Source organism: Physeter macrocephalus, chromosome 14 (assembly GCF_002837175.3).
Source record: "Physeter macrocephalus isolate SW-GA chromosome 14, ASM283717v5, whole genome shotgun sequence".
NCBI classification, from domain to species: Eukaryota; Metazoa; Chordata; class Mammalia; order Artiodactyla; family Physeteridae; genus Physeter; species Physeter macrocephalus.
Genome location: NC_041227.1, coordinates 115,506,278 through 115,525,636, shown reverse-complemented (window position 1 = coordinate 115,525,636; position 19,359 = coordinate 115,506,278). Strand labels below are relative to the sequence as shown.

Here is a 19,359-nt window from a genome sequence, read left to right as displayed (position 1 = left end):
ACACAGGTAACAATATTGCATAGAACTTAATATACACACATACACAGGTAAAACTGGGGAAATATGGATCAAACTAATGTCAATATTCTGGTTGTGATGTCATACTATAGTTTTACAAAATGTTACTACTAGGTAAATGTGGGCAAAATGTACAAGGGATCTCTCTGTATTATTTCTTACAACTGCATGTGAATCTACAATTACCTCAATTTTTTAAAAAGGATATGACAGATTATTAATGTTTCTGCTGGGTTTAGGAGAAAGAAGGGGCTGCCCATGTGTTTCCATTGAAGAATTCCAAAGAGGAAGATAAAAAATATTATTCTTATTATGGTACATCAATAAAGTGATCATACCTATGGGGAGGGGGGATATTTGTATCTGTTGGCCCAATAATTTCACTTCTTGGAGTTTACTATAAAAAAATGCATGAAGTTTTAGGATAGGATGTACATCATGGTATTATTTATAACAGTAAACATGTCTAAATGATTAAAATAGTGGATAAGCTTTATAAATCATAGCATATCTAGGTGATGAAATACTCTATAGACTTTAAACATACTTAAAAAAAAACATACACTGAGCACAATGCCTGGCAGTCAATAAATGGTAGTTCACTTTACTGGGATGTTCTGGGTATTAAAAGAGCTAATGTAGGTAAATGCACTTGACAAACTGTAAAGTGCTTGGCAAGTGCTCTGTGTTGCTATCTTTTTTTTTTCTTTTCTTTTTTGGCTGCGCCATTTTTTTTTTTTTTTTTTTGTGGTATGCGGGCCTCCCTCTGCTGTGGCCTCTCCTGTTGCGGAGCACAGGCTCCGGACGCGCAGGCCCAGCGGCCATGGCTCATGGGCCCAGGCGCTCCGCGGCATGCGGGATCCTCCCAGACCAGGGCGCGAACCCGGTTCCCCTGCATCGGCAGGCGGACGCGCAACCACTGCGCCACCAGGGAAGCCCCAAAGTGTTCCTTTTTAAAAAAAATATTTTAATTTTATTGGCGTATAGTTGATTTACAATGTTGTGTACAAAGTGTTCTTTAACAGGTGAATGGTTAAACTGTGGTACATCCATATCATGAAATAAATAAAAGAAACAAACTACTGATACATTCAAAAACTTGGATGGATTTCCAGAGAATTATGCTGAGTGAAAAAATCCAATCCTAAAAAGTTACATAGTGTATGACTCCATTTTTCGAAAGAAAAAATTTTAGAAGTGGAGGATAGATTAGTGGTTGCCAAGGGTTAAGAAGGGGGTGACATAGGCGTGATTATAAAAGAGCAACATGAAGAATCCTTGTGGTGCTGGAACTGTTCAGTATCTTGACTGTAGTGGCAGATGTAAGAATTTACACAGGTAACAATATTGCATAGAACTTAATATACACACATACACAGGTAAAACTGGGGAAATATGGATCAAACTAATGTCAATATTCTGGTTGTGATGTCATACTATAGTTTTACAAAATGTTACTACTAGGTAAATGTGGGCAAAATGTACAAGGGATCTCTCTGTATTATTTCTTACAACTGCATGTGAATCTACAATTACCTCAATTTTTTAAAAAGGATATGACAGATTATTAATGTTTCTGCTGGGTTTAGGAGAAAGAAGGGGCTGCCCATGTGTTTCCATTGAAGAATTCCAAAGAGGAAGATAAAAAATATTATTCTTATTATGGTACATCAATAAAGTGATCATACCTATGGGGAGGGGGGATATTTGTATCTGTTGGCCCAATAATTTCACTTCTTGGAGTTTACTATAAAAAAATGCATGAAGTTTTAGGATAGGATGTACATCATGGTATTATTTATAACAGTAAACATGTCTAAATGATTAAAATAGTGGATAAGCTTTATAAATCATAGCATATCTAGGTGATGAAATACTCTATAGACTTTAAACATACTTAAAAAAAAACATACACTGAGCACAATGCCTGGCAGTCAATAAATGGTAGTTCACTTTACTGGGATGTTCTGGGTATTAAAAGAGCTAATGTAGGTAAATGCACTTGACAAACTGTAAAGTGCTTGGCAAGTGCTCTGTGTTGCTATCTTTTTTTTTTCTTTTCTTTTTTGGCTGCGCCATGTGGCATGTAGGATCTTAGTTCTCTGACCAGGGATCAAGCCCATGCCCCCTGCAGTGGAAGTGCAGAGTCCTAACCACTGGACAGCCAGGGAATTCCTTTGTGTTGCTATCTTTTTTTTTTTTGCTGTACGCGGGCCTCTCACTGTTGTGGCTTCTCCCGTTGCGGAGCACAGGCTCCGGACACGCAGGCTCAGCGGCCATGGCTCACGGGCCTAGCCGCTCCGCGGCATGTGGGATCTTCCCGGACCGGGGCACGAACCCGTGTCCCCTGCATCGGCAGGCGGACTCTCAACCACTGCGCCACCAGGGAAGCCCCGTGTTGCTATCTTAATGGCTGTCTCTCCCGGCTCCATCCTAGATGAAGCTGTACTTCCAGGCAGAACACTATCTAAGGAACTCCTAGCTGGAGGCATGTGAATGGGGAAACTGACTCCTTTGGGAGTATGAGTCTAAGGATTGGGGCTACTTCCTTTCCAGGAGACTGCCACCCCCTGCTCCAAATCATCAGTAAAACTATGGACATTCTCCCCAGCACACGCACATACTCACATTTGGCCTATAATTCCAGGGGACTCCTAGAGTCTTTGACACGGTGTCAGCCCTGATGATTCCATAACATTAATAGACTCTATTGTATCAACCACTGTTGACTGAGCACCTACTCAGTATCAGGCACTGTCCTAGGTACTTTACCCACATTATTTCACTAAATTCTCTTCACCGCCTTAAAAGGTTGTTTATTTGCATTTCACAGACAAGGAAACTAGGGCTAAAAGAGGTTAAGCGACTTACCAAGGTGGCACAGCTCGTAAATGGCAGCACTGGCATTACAATCTAACCACCACACATACTACGCTTAGAAGAACTGAGGAGGAAACTGCACTGAGGCCCACATCTGGAGGAGCCCCAGAAAAGTACCCTTTGTTCTTCCAATGCCCCTTGGGTGGACACAGACTTAAACTCATACCAGGCAAAAGAAAAATCTCTAAAGAGAAGTAGGTCCCCTCTGAAGTCTTATATCTCATGAGTAAGTTTTTCCACATGTCTAACCTCTATCCTTTCTGCTAAAATCCAATCCCTTTTCCTCTCGTTTCCAGTGGGGATGGTGAATATATGACATGGTGCCCCTCCATGAAAGGTCCTGAGTCAGGAGGGGATCGAGGAATTTCTCTTTCCCCAGGACTATTGAGGCCTCAGTTCCCTTGGTCTCTTGGATCTTCCCCAAGGTATCAAACCAAAAGATGAGCAGCAGAAAATGGACCAGGAAGAAAAGCGGAGAGAGTAGCCTACCCAGACCAAGGAGACCAACTTGGAGGATGGCCTGGGACTCTTTCAGGACCTAAGTCCTGGGCTCAAGGTGAAGTTAAGGTGGTCAGTTTTCCCCACCAGGCTCAGCAGCCAGCTTCACGTTTGACATCTATCCAGCTGTGGAGGTCTGGCCAGCATCCCTCACGCCAGAGCCTCTTGTTTGTCGCAATGTGACATCTCTATAGAAAGGAGGGATCTGGGGGTTCTGCCACTCTGCATTTATTCCTCCCGTCTCAATACTACCTTGCTGCACTTGCTCAGGACCAGCCAGCCCAACAGGAGGAGCTTAGAGAATAATCTGAGGAAAAAGAATAATCTTGTGAGGAGGAGCCTGGGATCCCAAGACTAGGTCCAAAGCTCTTTTCTCTCAACATGAGAGCCAGGAGGGAAACTGGGGCTTGAGTCTAGACATTGATTGGGAACAAGAGGTGTCTCCCCTCCCTCCATCCTTCCTTCCCTCCTCCACGCACTATTCTACCCTGCCAGGGCCTAAGCATGCTCACAGCTCACTTTGGCTTCCCTTGGCCCATCTACCTTATGGACAGGAGAGAGTTAAAGGCATGGTATGGGCAAGCTATAAATTTCCCATCAGTGTGGGGAGAGGACTGTTGGCAGGGAGGGGGTTGGGCTGGGGGGTGGGGAGCTGGGAAAAAGCCAGGAGGTTGTCTCTAGGTAACAATAAACACTGCAAGCAAGGAGCAGCTGTTACACTTACTCTCTCTGCATCACAATGCTGAAATAACACTAATAAACCAGTGTGCCCAATACACAGGCATATACGCATTTAGGGCCAAGCCCCACTGTACCCCTAGGGCAGCCCTTTGCTTCAGGTCAGGGGCCTTGGTGCCAGTGGACATACCTGTCTTGGCCTGGCTATACTTATGTGGAGGATGACGACTGGTGAGTCAGTCTCAGAGCCAGAGTGGCATTCTCAGAGGAAGGGGGTGATTCCAGGTTTGGATCCTGATGGCATTCACTGGTAGGAAGAGGTCAAATGGGGTAACTTGGCTGGGAGTTGGGAGGAAGGGAGGAGAGTGAGAGAAATAAAAGTATAGGGAACAGACAACTACTTACCATGTCTTCTCAGATTGGAGGGCATGAGGTAGCCAGGAGTGGAGTCAGCTGAAGGGAGGTGGAAGAAAAGGGGGACTGAGGAGAAGGTTTAAGAGGAGGAACACGTGGTATTGAGGAGTGATCCTTGTATCTCCTGGGGCTGAACTCCCTACACCTTCCTACACCCCACCTGGTGCACCCTGGCTCCCCCTCACAGCACCACTTTTATACCAGAGCCAGGTGATATGTCAGTTCAGTTCAGGATTGAGCTTTATTATGGGTGTTCCAGCAGGGGCCCCTGGGCTCCTGATGCTGCCAGGGAGAGCTGGGGGAGTGGAGCTGGTCCCATCTCCTTACACGAAGAGCAGCTGGTCTGTCCCTTCCTCCAATCAAAACTGCCTCTGGATCCCCTGGAGCATCCCAGCAGAGGGCCCCTCATCCCAGCTGGACAGCAGAGCCATCATCAGTGAAAGGAATAGAAATAGGCAAATGAAAACTTAGGCTCTGTCAGAGAACTCCCCTCCTATTCTTCTCGAGGTTAGGAGGAGGATATTTATTATGTGTCTGGATACACTGGTATCCGAGATCCCTATTTCCTTTTGCCGAAACAGGGAGGCCCTTGGGACTGTGGTCAGAAGCACAGCTGATTCTCCTGGTCCACTTTCTGGCCCTGTTCTGCTGATGTGACCTCAAACACAGTAGTCTATCATCCCCCTGATTCAGAAAGTCAGGAGAAGATGCACATTGCCCACCTGACCTGTAAGGGAAGAGAAAATCAGCACCTTTGAAGATCATGGTCTCTGTTTCCAGCGAAAGAGTACTGAGACCAAGTAGTGGTAATCCTTCCAGGTTCTGGTCTTGTAATAGTGCCTTTTTCTTTCCTTTTTTTTTTTTTTTTTTTTTTAAATTTCTAAGTCATGTGGTGTCAGCTGGGTACCCAGACCTCTGGGCAGGTAAGTGAGAGGAGGGAGGAGTAGCTGTGTCTGCCTGGAAAGCCCCTTTCCTGAAAGGTGCCTAGGAGCACTGAGCTTCCTCAGCACAGAACCCTCTGTGCAGCCCATGGATACAGTGGGGCAAGAATAACTAGCCTCTCCTATCCTTTCCTCACTGGGAAGCCTTTCCCTGGGAATGATCAGCTTCCCCTGCTATCTTCTCTCCCATTTCCCTCTCTTCTTTCTTAGCTGGGGCCTCTCCTTGCCCCACCATCCAGATGAGAGACCTCTATCCGGAGCTCAGAGTGGGGGAGAAATGGGGTAAAAGAGAGCTCTAACAGGCCTGGACCCCCTTCCCCTCTGTTGTTTTCGTGAGCCATCCCTGTTGCTATGAGCCACCAGAACCTTGAATTCAGGTGAGCTGCCAGCAGCCTTCTCCCTCCCCACAGCCGCTCCAGCCAGGAAGATACGCACCTAAAGGGCCCCAGAGCCCACTGTCTTCCTACTCGCAGGGCCACAGCCCCCTCCTGCATCCCTAGGAATCTGCACCACAGACACACTGGGATGAGTTCGAAAGAAGTGCGAGAGACCCCACCATGTGCTCTGTGCTGGAGCAGAGGGCCAGCTGCCTGTACCGCACAGCAGGATCACCAGCCAGGAGAGCTGGCACACCTTGGGCACAGAGCCTTGTTGGCATGTTAGAGGGGGCAGGGGAGGGGATGGGGTAAGAAGCCTGTTTCAGGAGCACACATCTCCTCCTGGCTCCCGCTCTGGGCACTGTTTCTTCTCCTTGGCTTCTCTCCCTGGGTACTGATGGACATCATGGCGCTGCCACCTCTGAAATGTCTTCCTTCACTTCTTCCATGGCTTTGGGAGCTAGAGAGGGGATCTGCATGATAACCTTCGAGGTGTTGAGGTGGGAGGTTCAGACATCCAGCTCTCTCACCAACCAATGGGACACACTGAGGGAGAAGGAGGAAAGGTGTCCCATCAGAGTAAAAGCTAAACCCTGGGCCAACAATGAGCTCCTAAACAATTCCCTCTTCTCTAGAGCGCAGGGGATTCTGGGTACTGCTACCTCTGCCTTCTACTTACTTCAAGTCTATCCCTCCTTCCCTGCAAAGTTCAGGGTTTCTTCTGGATTCCAGAGTAGGCTCCAGGCTCTGACTCCAGGGCTGTAGATCTCATACCCTTGGCTAAACCTTGGGAGTATGAGGCAGGGCTGGTGGGGATCGAGGGGAGGGAGATCTTGTTCCTTAGAGAAACATCAAGAATCTAGATTGAATGCTTTAAGGGCCTTTTAGCCCCCCCAATATACCTCTAATCTTGGAGTAGGGGTGAGAAAGACGGCCTAGAGAAAGCCTGACACCTCCTCTCTTTCTTCACTGCGTGCTCCTCCTCTGCTGCTCTCTGTTTCAGAGGAGAAACAGCAGCTCTGTAACCAGGAGCCATCTAATAACCCCCCTGAACAATAGTCAATATGAACGGCCTGCCTTATGTTAGGTAGCCAGCCCCCCAGGTGGGACTACAGGCCTCAGTTTCCAAATTTCCCCTCTCTAACTTCTCCCCTCTTTCAGGCTTCTCCCCCACCTCCCCCCACAAAAGAATTTTCCTTTTCAACTCCCTGGCACAGTTTTCCTCCCCCACCCCCACTTCTGCAGGCCCTTGGAAACAGGGGAGGAGCTACATGGAGTCTACCCAGACTGTCCTGAGGCAATGCAAGGGGGCCCTTCTCATCTTGTTGGTAGTAGAAAAGGCAGAGAATTAGATAGCCAAGGAGATGACCCTGAGTGTCTAAGACAGGGCAGGGTAAGTCTGGGGGCACTTAGAGAGGTGCATCTTGCTCTTCCCTAGGGACTCTGGGGATATTAAATGGTGTACTAAGATAGAGGAGAAGACAATTCTGGGAGTAAAGGATAAGTGTTGGGGGTTTGGAGGGTGTGACAAAGTTTCTACCCATACTGCTTTCCAAGCTCTGTGCCCATCCTTGCCCTGACCGGAACTTAGTCTCATGAAGCACAGAACAAAGAATGTTGAATTTTTTGAGGAAGGAAGGAGATGCCAGGAAATGCCATCTTTGGCAACGTGGTGGGCAAGCCACTTCTCTCCATCATTCTTTCTTTATTTTTATTTATTTATTTTTTTGCAGTACGCGGGCCTCTCACTGTTGTAGCCTCTCCCGTTGCGGAGCACAGGCTCCGGAAGCGCAGGCCCAGCGGCCATGGCTCACGGGCCCAGCCGCTCCGCGGCATGTGGGATCTTCCCGGACCGGGGCACGAACCCATGTCCCCTGCATCAGCAAGCAGACTCTCAACCACTGCGCCACCAGGGAAGCCCCCCATCATTTTTTCTTAACTCTAGTGTCTGAATAGTGAAGGAGGTGGGGGTGGGAGATGGGGACAGCTGGAAATGTGCCCCTCTCTCCAGTGTGCACCAACACCGTACAGAGCCAGATGGGGCTTGAATAAGAGCTCTGGGCCATGGCACCACGTGAATACAGGGGCATTTCTGACTCAGCTTTCAGAGCCTTGAGTTTTAATTCTGTCTCTCTTCTTGGCTTAGACATGGGACAAGACCACTCCTCGCTACATTTTTTGGCATAATTTTCTCTAGCAGCTTATATTGCAGCAGAGAAACTTGTGATAAGATCTCAGAAAAAGCTCAATATTTAGTCACCATTGGGGGGATTTATTTCTTGGTTCAGGAACTGGGGAAGTTAGTGTATTTCCTTCCCTGTGGACCTTTTAGCATATGGTATAACCTCATGGTAGTGGGAGGTTCTGGGGAATCTGTCTATTTGGAAGCAAGGGAATGGATGAGATGACCTCTGGAACAGGCTGTACAAGGGAAACGTTCCCCCCAGTAATGCACCCACCTGACTCCCCTGAGTTGCTTCCAAGACTTAGGAGCCAGAGACACGAGACTCCAAGCAATAGAGAATAATATTCTGCCTACCCTCTTCCCTTGACTTTCCTCCCCACACCCTACCAACTTACATTTCCCTGTGTTCCCAGGAACTCTCCAAATCCAGGAACAAAAGCAACTCCAGGGCAGGATTCAACTGATTTCCCTTCTCTGGGTCTCTGTTTTCACATCTGTAAAATGAATCGTTTGGCAAGATGAGCTCCAGGTTCTCTTCCTTGCAACAGTAAGGGTCTATGATTCATACCCCAAAGGCACCAGCCCTCATTTGCATGCTGTTCTGCATGTAATCTCCACGGCACTTATTTTATGTCTAAACACACAGAAATATATCTGAACCCTGCCCTTCTCCTCCCTGTCACCACAGTCTCTGGTTCTACGGTCCCTAGTTCTTGTCCTCCCCTTCAAGGACCTCAAAGCTCTGGCCCCACCTTCCTTTCACAATTTTATAGTACTCAAGGGGACAAGCTCAACCAAACAAAACCTCGGGAACAAGAAAACAGCCTTACCTAATATCCTGGCTGCAATTTTGGGGCCCAAAACTGAGTCAGCTGGTACAGTTCCATCCTTTTTGGAGGTCCTGGCCATTGGGGGGAAACCCTGGTACCTCTCCCCAGTGCCTCCCCTCCTCCTCCACCTTGCTATTCTCCATGCCAGAACGCAAAGTGGCCAGTGATTGATGGGCCTGGGTTCCTGGTAACCGCACCCAGTGGCCCAATCCTCCTCCCTTACCCAATCCCTCCCCTGTCCCTATTCAGAGATCAGATTGTCTCATGTTGGTCCCTGAGGTCCCATTAATTAAAAATACATCCAATTAAATGGCAGGTGAAAACGTGCTATTGGAACTCTCCACCCCGCTGCCCCAGCTTGGTCCTCCCCACCCCCATTTTAAGGCTCAGCTGTGCTTTGAGCTGAGAAAAAAAAAAGAGAGAGAGAGGAAGAAAGAGGGAGAGAGAAGAGGAAGACATAGAGGTGGGGGTATTCGGCGGGGGAGCTATTTGAACCTCTGCCAGGGTAGCATGTGCCAGCCTGGGAGGGTGGCACTGTGCCCTGGTGTCTAATTTCTGGAGGTGTGAGTAGGTTCAGTCAGCTGGGTACCCACTTCCATTTCCCTTAAAGGGGCAGAGGGAAGTCAAAGGGTGTGTCTAGCTCTACTGCCCTCCTTCTGGGCTTGGTGAAGGAAGGAGTGGAAGTATAAATGGTAGAGGGCCCTTAAGAGGGGGTGTGATGTTCAGGGGTTGGGAGAATCTGAGGCTTCCATTCTTGGCATATCCCTGCTCTTCCCTGAACTGCAAAGAAGATAACGAGAAGCTGTTTGGGACCCAGGTGGCAGGGCATGGCAGTGCTCCCAAGCCAGGCTGTACCTACCCCTGCCCACAGGAAAGCTGAGAAAAAAACGGAGGGATGAAGGAAGGAGCCATAATTTGGGTGGGAGCAGATGGGTCAAACAGGATAAAACAGACAAGCATGTACATTTGTGTGGGCAGCACCTTATAGGTAAGAGGATCTGGAGGGACTTGTCCTAGTTGCCCTTTCTCTAGGCAAAAAGAAGCAGGAGTAGTGTGAAGTCACCTCAAACTGGCAGGCTGTGAGTAGGGCATCTCTTCTCCTCCACATTTATGGTGTCCCCAGCATTTTGTCAGGTAAGGCATCGGCCCCACCCTCCACCCCTCTAAAGCCCTCTGGCCCCAAGCGATGCAAAGCTAGTAGGCACTGAGAGATGTTGGGAGAGGAGCTAGGAAAAAAAGGGTGACTAAGGGTGGTACTCAGAATCCAGGCAGTAGTGGGGGTATCTGCCGACCGAGGGCCCCCGTCTGGCCTCCTTGGCAGCCTCAGTACCTCCTCACTTCACTTTAACGCTAATTGGAGATTTTAATCTGCACTGCTGCTCTGCTCGGGGTGCTGGGGGGAGCGCCAGCTGTGCAGCAATTCCAGCAGCACCGACTGTTTAATCAAGCTGTCCTCCTGGGGAGGGGCCCTCGATCATGGGGGTAGGAGGGAGGAGGAGAACCTCTGTCATCTCCCTTAGCCTGTTCAGCCTGGAAGGGCTTCATGGAGACTGAGGCTCAAATATGGGACACCTCATCCCCATAAGGGCTCCATGGCCACTTGGATCCCTAGCAGAGCCATTACACAGTACGGGGGCGGCATGAGGATCAAGGGTCAAAGCAGCCGCCATCCCCATCCTGCTTTCTGAAACCACTGTTGTCGCAGAGCCCCAGAGTGTCCTGGGTGTCCTCCAGCCATTCAGGTGGTAAACATCCTCCAGCCCATCTTGAGCTCTGCAGGTTTGTGCTGGGGGAGGTGATGGGGGCATAGAAGACTGAACTTTCCTAGTCTCTCAGTCTGAGAGAGTCCTCTCCCCAAAACTCTTTCCTAAGAGAGCTAGTTCTTTAAGAGCTACTTCTCTTAAAACAATTTTAAGAGATTTTTTTCTTTTTCTCTGAAAAACCAGATACCTCCACCCTCTGGGCCAGAAAGAGACTGTCTTAGAGGCTGGGGACAGTGGGGTGGACAGCTGGAGCCTGCTACACCTTGAAGGAGAGAAACACCTGTGCAAGGTGTTTTGTGACTAGAGCTAGGGGGCTTCCCAGGTTCAACTGGGAATATAGTGACATGTCAGTCCACTAGGGAAGAGCATTCAGTGTCTCAGGCCATTTTTAAGGAAGAAGAAGTGGAAGAACAACTAATTATTCTTCTGGCTCCTTGGGCCCCTGGGTCTCAGGCTCTCTGGGGGTGTTTCTGACCCCTATCTTGGGGAAAGATTGCAGTGTCCCCCTCTCCCCTCACCCAAACTCTGTCTGCGGAGGGGCAGGAGTTTTAATTGGTCAGCAGTGCCCTCGTGTGGCAGAAAACAAGACTGCAACCGCCCAAGTGGCCCAGCAGCTTTGAGGGATCAGACATCCAGGTTGACAGAGAGGTAGGCAGGGTACCCCAGGTACCCAAAGCATACTTACTACTCAACCACTTCCAGAGACATTTCCTACTTTCTAACACCTATTCTATCCCTCCATCCATCCCATCCTAACTGCTTCACCTCCAACTCAAGGTATGTGCCTACCAGGGGAGGGAGCACCTTACCCAGACCTGGCACTTATTTAGGCCTGCTGCTTGTGCTGTCTGGATTGCAGGGGTGAGAGAGGCATTGCTGAGAGAGGAGACCTAAGGTCAAAAGGGTAAGCTGATGTCAACTCCAGTGGCCGGAGAGGCTCTGGCACCCCTGCCAACTCCCTACAAGTGCCAGACAAGAGCTGCCACCCGAGCTCAAGACAGAGTATCACCTACTGGTGGGTTCTTTCCTGTAGCAATCCATTCGCTACCCCCTGGAGGGGTCTGGGAATGAATACGGAGAGACTCTTAGAGTCTGAGATCCTTGTCCTCAGGAATGGACACCAGATAAAACCTTTCCCTCAAAAGATGCAAGTATTCCCCAAGGATGCCAGGCCACTGGACAGAATGCACATCTGGACTTCAGGCTTTCAGCTCGAAGAGAAGGGTTGCCTGTCATTAGACCCTTCCCCTCCAGTGTCAAATACCATCCATTTACTGTTTACTTTTCCCTTCTTTCCACACGCACTAAATGGGGGAAATGGTTTTAAACTACAGAAAAGGGGGTGGAGAGTTAACATTAGGAAGGTCTTTCTAAAATTTAGGGCTGGAAGTCACCAAGGTGGAGAGCTGAGTCACAAAGGCCTTCCCCTCGCTGGAGATATTTAACAACAGAGAGAAATAGTCCCAGAGAGAAATATGACCCTGTTTAGGGTTGGTGGGTAGGGAGAGGAGCACACCTACCTGGCAGCAAGAAGGGTAGGGGTAGGCATAGTAGGTTGGTGACCTGCCCAGTTCTAGGCATTGAGGATGGAAATAAGCAGGCTGGCAGACCTCTACTTCTCGTGTCTTTGCACAGTGTTTGGACAGGGGGGATCTCCCATCAAACCTGGAAATGATGTGGAGAAGCTGATGAGAGGTAGTAAGAAGGGATATCAATGTCCTATCCTCACGCAAAAGAAAGAAAGAGAAAATAGCTTCCTGGAGAAGAAGAAGGCAGGACTATGTGTACGTATGAGGTGGTGGGTGAGTGGGACAGGTGTTGTAGAGAGGCTGAGAGTAACCAATATCAGCATCACATTACTGAGGAATATTCATTAGCACAGCTGGCCAAGAGAAAAGAACAGGAATGAAATGACCACCAATGCCAATTGAGGGGGTTACCCACTCCAGCCAGGAGGGAGGAATTGCTAATCAGAAGATAGGACATCTTAATAGGGTCAAGTAAAAAGCTAAGGATCTCCCAAGGCAATAGAAATACAAGCAAAAAAAAACAAATGGGACCTAATCAAACTTATAAGCTTTTGCACAGCAAAGGAAACTATAAACGAAACAAAAAGACAGTCTATGGACTGGGAGAAAATATTTGCGAATGATGTCACCGATGAGGGCTTAATTTCCAAAATATACAAACAGCTCATACAACTCAATAACAAAAAATCAAAGTACCCAACGAAAAAATGGGCAGAAGACCTAAACAGACATTTCTCCAAAGAAGACATATAGATGGGCAGTAGACACGTGAAAAGATGCTCAACATCACTAATTATTAGAGAAATGCAAATCAAAACTACAATGAGGTATCACCGTAAATTGGTGCAGCCACTATGGAAAACAGTATGGAGGTTCCTTAAAAAACTAAAAATAGAGTTACCATATGATCCAGCAATCCCACTACTGGGCATAATATATCCAGATAAAACTATAATTTGAAAAGATACATGCACCCCTATGTTCATAGCAGCACTATTTACAATAGCCAAGACATGGAAACAACCTAAATGTCCATCGACAGATGAATGGATAAAGATGTGGTACATATATACAATGGAATATTACTCAGACATAAAAAAGAATGAAATAATGCCATTTGCAGCTACATGGATAGACCTGGAGATTATCATATTAAGCAAAGTAAGTCAGAAAGAGAAAGACAGATACCATAGGCTATCACTTATATGTGGAATCTAAAATATGACACAAATGAATTTATCTATGTAACAGAAACAGACTCACAGACATAGAGAACAGACTTGTGGCTGCCAGTGGGGAAGGGGGTTGGGGGGAGGGTTGGATTGGGAGTTTGGGACTAGCAGATGCAAATTATTATATAATACATAGAATGGATTAAACAACATCCTATTGCATAGCACAGGGAACTAGGTTCAATATCCTGTAATAAACCATAATGGAAAAGAATTTAAAAAAAAAAAAAAAAGCTAAGGAAACTCCTCTGGAGATCTTTGGGTATAAGAACTTCCCTGAGACTGCGTGTGTGTGTGCGTGTGCGTGTGCGTGTGCGTGTGTATGTATCAATCCCTTACAAAAGCAGGCCAGTGGCCTCTGATTGGCTTAAGGTCTCTACCTGGCCTTAAAGTCTGTGAAAGAGACTGAATTTTGCAGGGGTCCGGATGTCAGGTAATTGATGGACATTACCAAATTCCTCAGGGGCCATCACTCCTACTGCTGCTGCCACCTGTAAAAGAAAATTACAGGTTATATTAGAAATGAGATAAGGGATTAGACACCAAAAAGGGTCTATGGGCTTTCACCCAGGGAGGTTGGCCTTGGTAGGTAAAGTGATGGTGATGGTCACCACTCTTCTAATTCACAGAGCTGAGAAGGATTCTGGTGAACCTTAAGTATGCTCCCAAAGAGAGTTGTAAGTGTTCTAAGATTCCTAGCTCCAGGGAACTAGCTCCCAGTCTGATAAAGTAAAAACCATGGTTCCTATACTTAAAAGTTAGGAATTCAACAGAAATAGAAGCCGTGAAACCCAGAATTATAAAGGGCAATGAAGGTTCAAGGCTAATGGAAAGTTAATGAAAGAAAGTGACTCAAAGGAGGGCATCTAGTTTTAGATCAGATAATCAGACTGTATTTGAAACCTCTCTTGTCCAAAACAGCTTCTTCAAGAAAGGCTCAGAGGCCAGAAAAAGGTCCTATGAGATAGAAAGGAGATTTGTGGGACAGCAGATTTGATGCAATTTCGGCAGGTAGGTCTATACACTCCCTGTGTAGGGATGAATCTGCATGGGGACCAACTCCACATTCCTCCTGTGCTATCAACCAGGGTGTGATGGAGAAAACGTAAAGATATGTACTGGGATCTATTTGTCAACAGCAGTCAATACTCATTTTGCAACCTCCCTGCCCCTCTGACCCAGACCTATAATTCTTTCTATCTCTAAGCTGCCTTACTCCCTCCAAGATACTGCTTCCACTTAGCATTCCCCTCCCTGCTCGTCAGTGGCTCCCAGACTCATGCTCAGAAAACAAGCATTGGAAGGGACTGTAGAAACATCTGGGAGAGGTCCAAAGAGGGGAGGGGAGTCTCAGCACCAGAGTGAGATGACTTTAGAACCTGCTGTGCAAGTCAGCCCATTGAGCACACTATTCAGGGCTTAGGTCATTGTGGAGCACACCACCTTCCTTCCACCCCAACAAAGGAGAAAACCAACCCGAAGCTAAAAAACAGGGGGGAGGAGTACAGCCCTGCCCCCATTTGCCTGTAATCTCAGAGAATATCTTATTTTACTCAGAGTTCTATAATCCCTTCTCTCATTCAGCAATTCCCCTTAGTTTCCCAGCAAGTGAGGTGTTTTCTTTCTCCTTTCCTTCTTATTTTTCAATATAGCTGTATTATAATGTAAAGGAGCCTGAGTTGAGCTTTAGGGTAAATTCCTCAGAATGCCTCAGAGGATCTTTTCCTACTATCCAACCCCCAGAGATAGTTGGCAATGAGCTCCTTGAACTATGGTATAAGTCTGAGGCATCATGATCTTTGGCTGTGGCTTGCCACTTGCTTCCCAATGAACCAGAGTTCTTGGCTCTAAATAAAAATTACAGTTGTACAATTTGCATGTCATTGAAAGATTAATCTTGGAGGTAAAAATATATAAAGCTTCTCAGTTTTTCTACTAATTTTTTTAACCTAACTTTCCCCCTTAATCTGTCCTTCCCCCCTCAAAATCTCACAGCCCTACCTTCCTTTCTTGAGGAAGCACAGGGCTGTCAGGAATTGATGCTCTTGGATTCTAGTCTTGGCTGGCTGCCACTAACTCACTGTGAGACTGTGGACAAGGCATTTCCCTTCCCTAAGCCTCAGTTTCTTGCCCTGTAAACTAAGAAGTTGAATTAGGTGGTCTCTAGTTCCCTTTCTAGCTCTGGCCATCTATGATTCTATCGGGAAGAAGACACAAGTGTCCTTCCATCAGGAAGTGAGATATTTCTGCCCTTCACACCTTTCTCTCAGGGCCACTGCATAAAGAAACTCCCGCGTAGATGCCTGCCTTTCTCATGCTGGCTTAACTAAAGGGACAAACAAGTGAGTTCCAGTAGGAGGCCAAACTCCTCTTATTATGAAGCAAACATGTTAAAAAGGTGATCTAATTCTAACCTTGAAGCTTGAAAGCAGATAGGAGAAAAGGCAGGTATGGGGCAGGAAAGAGTATGATAAGCATGCCCCCCTAACACACTGAGCATACTCACCCTAGGAGCCCCGTATAACCAGTGACTGCTTAGCCTATACAACTGTGTGTGGATGGAAGAAGAAAGCAAGGACATGTGTAAACACTTCAGGAGCGTAGACGTAAATATCCGATCAATGCATATACACTCACTCCTGTTCTCTCCTACTTAGGCCTATACGTGCCTTGTAAGAAGCTATAGTGGGAGGGGACACCACATCCCAGTCTTCTCCCTCCCCAAAGTCAGAAAGGAAGAGACAGTGAGACAGGAGATACTTGGCTTCCTATAAATTGTTTTGTCCTTCCTCACAGCTGCAATCAGAAGCTAAGGGCTCCCGCAGGCCTTGTTCTGATCTGCTGCAGGCAACGGAGGGTTTTTGAAACCGAGAGGACTTGGCTGCGGCCCCGTTTCAGCTGCCATTGGGGCTGGCTAATGGGCTCATTCGGGAAGACCCCCGCCTGCTGCACTAAAGAGTCCCCTGCCGACCCCTTCCCCAGTCCCAACCCAATTAATAAATGGGGGCTCCCACTTTATGGCTCTGGGAGCAGGAACCAGAGATACAAATGACCCCCAGGGAGGGAGAGAAAAAGGCCTTCCAAGAATCAAGCCAGAGAATTGTGCATCCACAGGCACATGCTGCCACAGGCTAGTCATATCCCATTTTCAAAGCATTAAAGGGGAAGAAACTGGCAAAAAAACTGTATTTTCTTTCCCAGATCCAGAGTGGGATAGCATTCCTGAAGTCTGCAGGTACACCCCAGGAATAAACTCTCTTTCACCTGGTTCTCCAACCTGAAAAAGGCAGAGTGCAGGTGATCATCTGGGCACATAGCATGTGCTCAACTATTTTCCAGGGGCTGTGCCTCCTCCTAGACTCGGCAATAATGAACATAGACATATTCCATCAATTGGTTAATAAAGTAAACACTTTCTACTTATTAAAAACAAAGCAGCTACCTCTTTTCAAGTTCTCATCACCATCAACAGCATAAATATGTCCTGGGGTTATCATCTTCAGCCTATCTTTTATTCCTCCCCTCACATCCAAACTATCATCAAGTCTTGCTAATTCTACTGCCCCCTCTCTTTCCTCTCCTTCCCCTTGTCCTACTCTAGTCCTGGCTCTTGGGGCCTTACATCTGGACGAGAACAATAATATTCTAGCAAGCTTTCCTGCTTCCATGACCTAGTATAGCTGCAAAAGGCCTCAACGTCATATTCATCTCATAATGCTCTGCTCTGTTACTGCTTACCAAATCAAAGTCAAATTCCTCATTCAAGCCAACAAGATTGCTCCTCCAACTTCATTTCCTAATACTCCTTTCCTGTACTACCCTGACTACTCCACTCACAGCCCTCTGCACAAAACACATAAGCTTTCCATAAGTTTTCTCCCTCTGATCACCTTCCTCTTTTCTGTTTCATGTCCTCTATCTTCATTACCTTCGAGGAATCTTTTCTGGTTAACTCCAGTTTTTTGATTACTTCTTTGCTTTGGTTCCTTCTGTACTATGTTACTATTTTATTTTATAACCTGCATTAATGTACTGACTTATAAATACCAATTTCCCTACTTCCCACCAGGTATAAGCCTCATCTCTCACTAGACCCAGAAGCTTCCTAAAGTTGGGACCCTCCCATAATCTTCCCCAGAAGTTGCCCGGTACTCAGGACATGATCCAGCTAATGATATTACTGCTCCCCATAGAAGCAGCCCTCATGGTATAATTCGGGATATCATATCAAACAACTACAAGAAATACAATCTTATTCTCAATGTCAGTTTTCAGGCTGCCACCTACCCTCACCAACATGGAACATGACTTCAAAGTGTGTTGCAAAACAAAACAAAAACCTAAAAAAAAAAAAAATACAGTAACCATAGGATTTTGTTTATCTTCTTAATTCATAGTATATATACTATTTTTTTTAAGACCCCTTAGGATGAGAAGCCCCATTTTGTTCCCTATTCCTAAAATTAATCCTATGTTCTCAGGTAATGACCTGATTTTCTAGAATGCAAATCAATCCCAGAGGCAATAGTAATCTTGTTTCCTACCAGCCCTGTCTCTAGCCTGCCTCTGACCCATCACATTTTTGGAAGGTACCTAGGAATACAGAAGTTATTCATGAGTCTCTCTCAACTACTTAGCAAGTACTTCCTTAGATTAACCTCACTCTCAAATGCTGACTCAACTTCCTCTAGTTTAGCCCTGTGTGCTTAGACAGGAAAAAATGATCTGCCACCCACCTTTATCTCCTACATATTGCTCAGGACAATAAGGATTTGCCTTTTATTCTTTCCATCCCTTGGCCTCAAGGTGCTTAATAATCCAGATAATAAAAGCAAAGGTACTATGTATGGTACCTGACACATAGTAGGTTCCAGACAATGTTAGTTCCTCATTCTTTCCCTTCTTCCTCCCAACACTTTCTCAACCTTTTTGGGTCTTTTTTTCACTGGCTAATGATGGCACTGAACTAGACAAACTAATGTCCTTTTGTAGCTCTAACATTCTGTGACTCTAATTCACATCTTCCGGTTTGTTTGCTCTTCTATGCATCATCCTCACTTGGGTCTAAAATGAAGGGGAGAGGAATAATTAGCTTCCAGTTTGGCCTAAAACATATAAAACCACTTGCAGGAGAGTTTTAGAACTACAAAATTACAAATAATTTTAGCTTGATGCATCCATATCATTTCCTTCTTATTCCTGAAATACTCTCTTGAACTACATAGATAGCAGTGCTAAGCAAAATGTCCTTGATATAAATTATTTGCTTAATATAATCTAGCTTCCCTTGTGAAACTGTCTGTAGAGCATCCCCCAGCTTAAGGGATCCAGGCTCATCCTCCAACCATAAAGGTAACACTACTGTAATCAAGGGGACACTTTACTCTTTAACGGGGCTTCCTTGAAATGAATTGTGAACCTTTAAGGCAGTTATCCCCTTTCAGTACCCCAACAACAATTTTTCCTTCCATCCTCTTATCTCTTCTTTATAAGCAATGATACACTGTTTCTTTCTTCAGCCCCACCACCAGACTCCTCTGGTTCTCCCTTCTTTCCCTTATTTCCATCTCCTTCTCATATTGCTTCATTTTATATGAGACCTTTGGTCCCCTAACAGAAATTGCAAATACTGATACAAGGCCAAACCTAGAAGTTCCTGAATTTATAAAAGGGATCAGACTCCTAGGCTTTCTCTAGGTCTCTGAATTCAGCCTCCTTTCTCCAGGGCCGAAAGCATTCAAAATTGCATTAGCCTTGGCAGGCAGGGCTATCTGTCTACAAGCTGATCCTCACCAAGGGTGTCCATCATCAAACACAAGAGGAAGAAAGATCCTCTTCTTGAGACAACCCATCAGGCAGGCGCCTTCAACTAAAGACAAGACGCTCTCAAAGACCCAGGCTCTGCTCGTCACTTAGCTTTGCTACATTATAGCCTTTTTAAGGTCTCTCCATGTTGCCAGCGTCAGGGATGGTTTGGCTTGGATAAAATGTCCTTCATTCTTTTAGAACTATCA

At 46.4% G+C, this 19,359-nt stretch overlaps 1 protein-coding gene across 16 annotated transcripts in view; it reads right to left on the bottom strand.

Moving 5' to 3' along the window:
* Positions 1-1,261: 1,261 nt before the first annotated feature.
* The window catches only part of CDK12 (cyclin dependent kinase 12), a 62,894-nt gene continuing 44,796 nt past the window's right edge, over positions 1,262-19,359 (bottom strand). For 5 of the 16 annotated variants that reach the window (XM_028499647.2, XM_024130052.3, XM_028499658.2 and 2 more), the window contains 4 exons: positions 13,726-13,836; positions 12,105-12,249; positions 8,387-8,485; positions 1,262-6,352 (listed from right to left, as the gene is read on the bottom strand). Coding sequence is in view for 2 of the 16 variants with exons in the window: in XM_028499660.2 (XP_028355461.1) it covers positions 13,805-13,836 (32 nt within the window). In the remaining 14 variants the exon portion in view is untranslated. Of the gene's footprint in view, positions 6,353-6,485; positions 6,646-8,386; positions 8,486-12,104; positions 12,250-13,725; positions 13,837-18,258; positions 18,410-19,359 lie in introns of those variants that run through there. The other 11 variants (XM_028499652.2, XM_028499653.2, XM_028499649.2 and 8 more) reach the window with 11 other exon arrangements.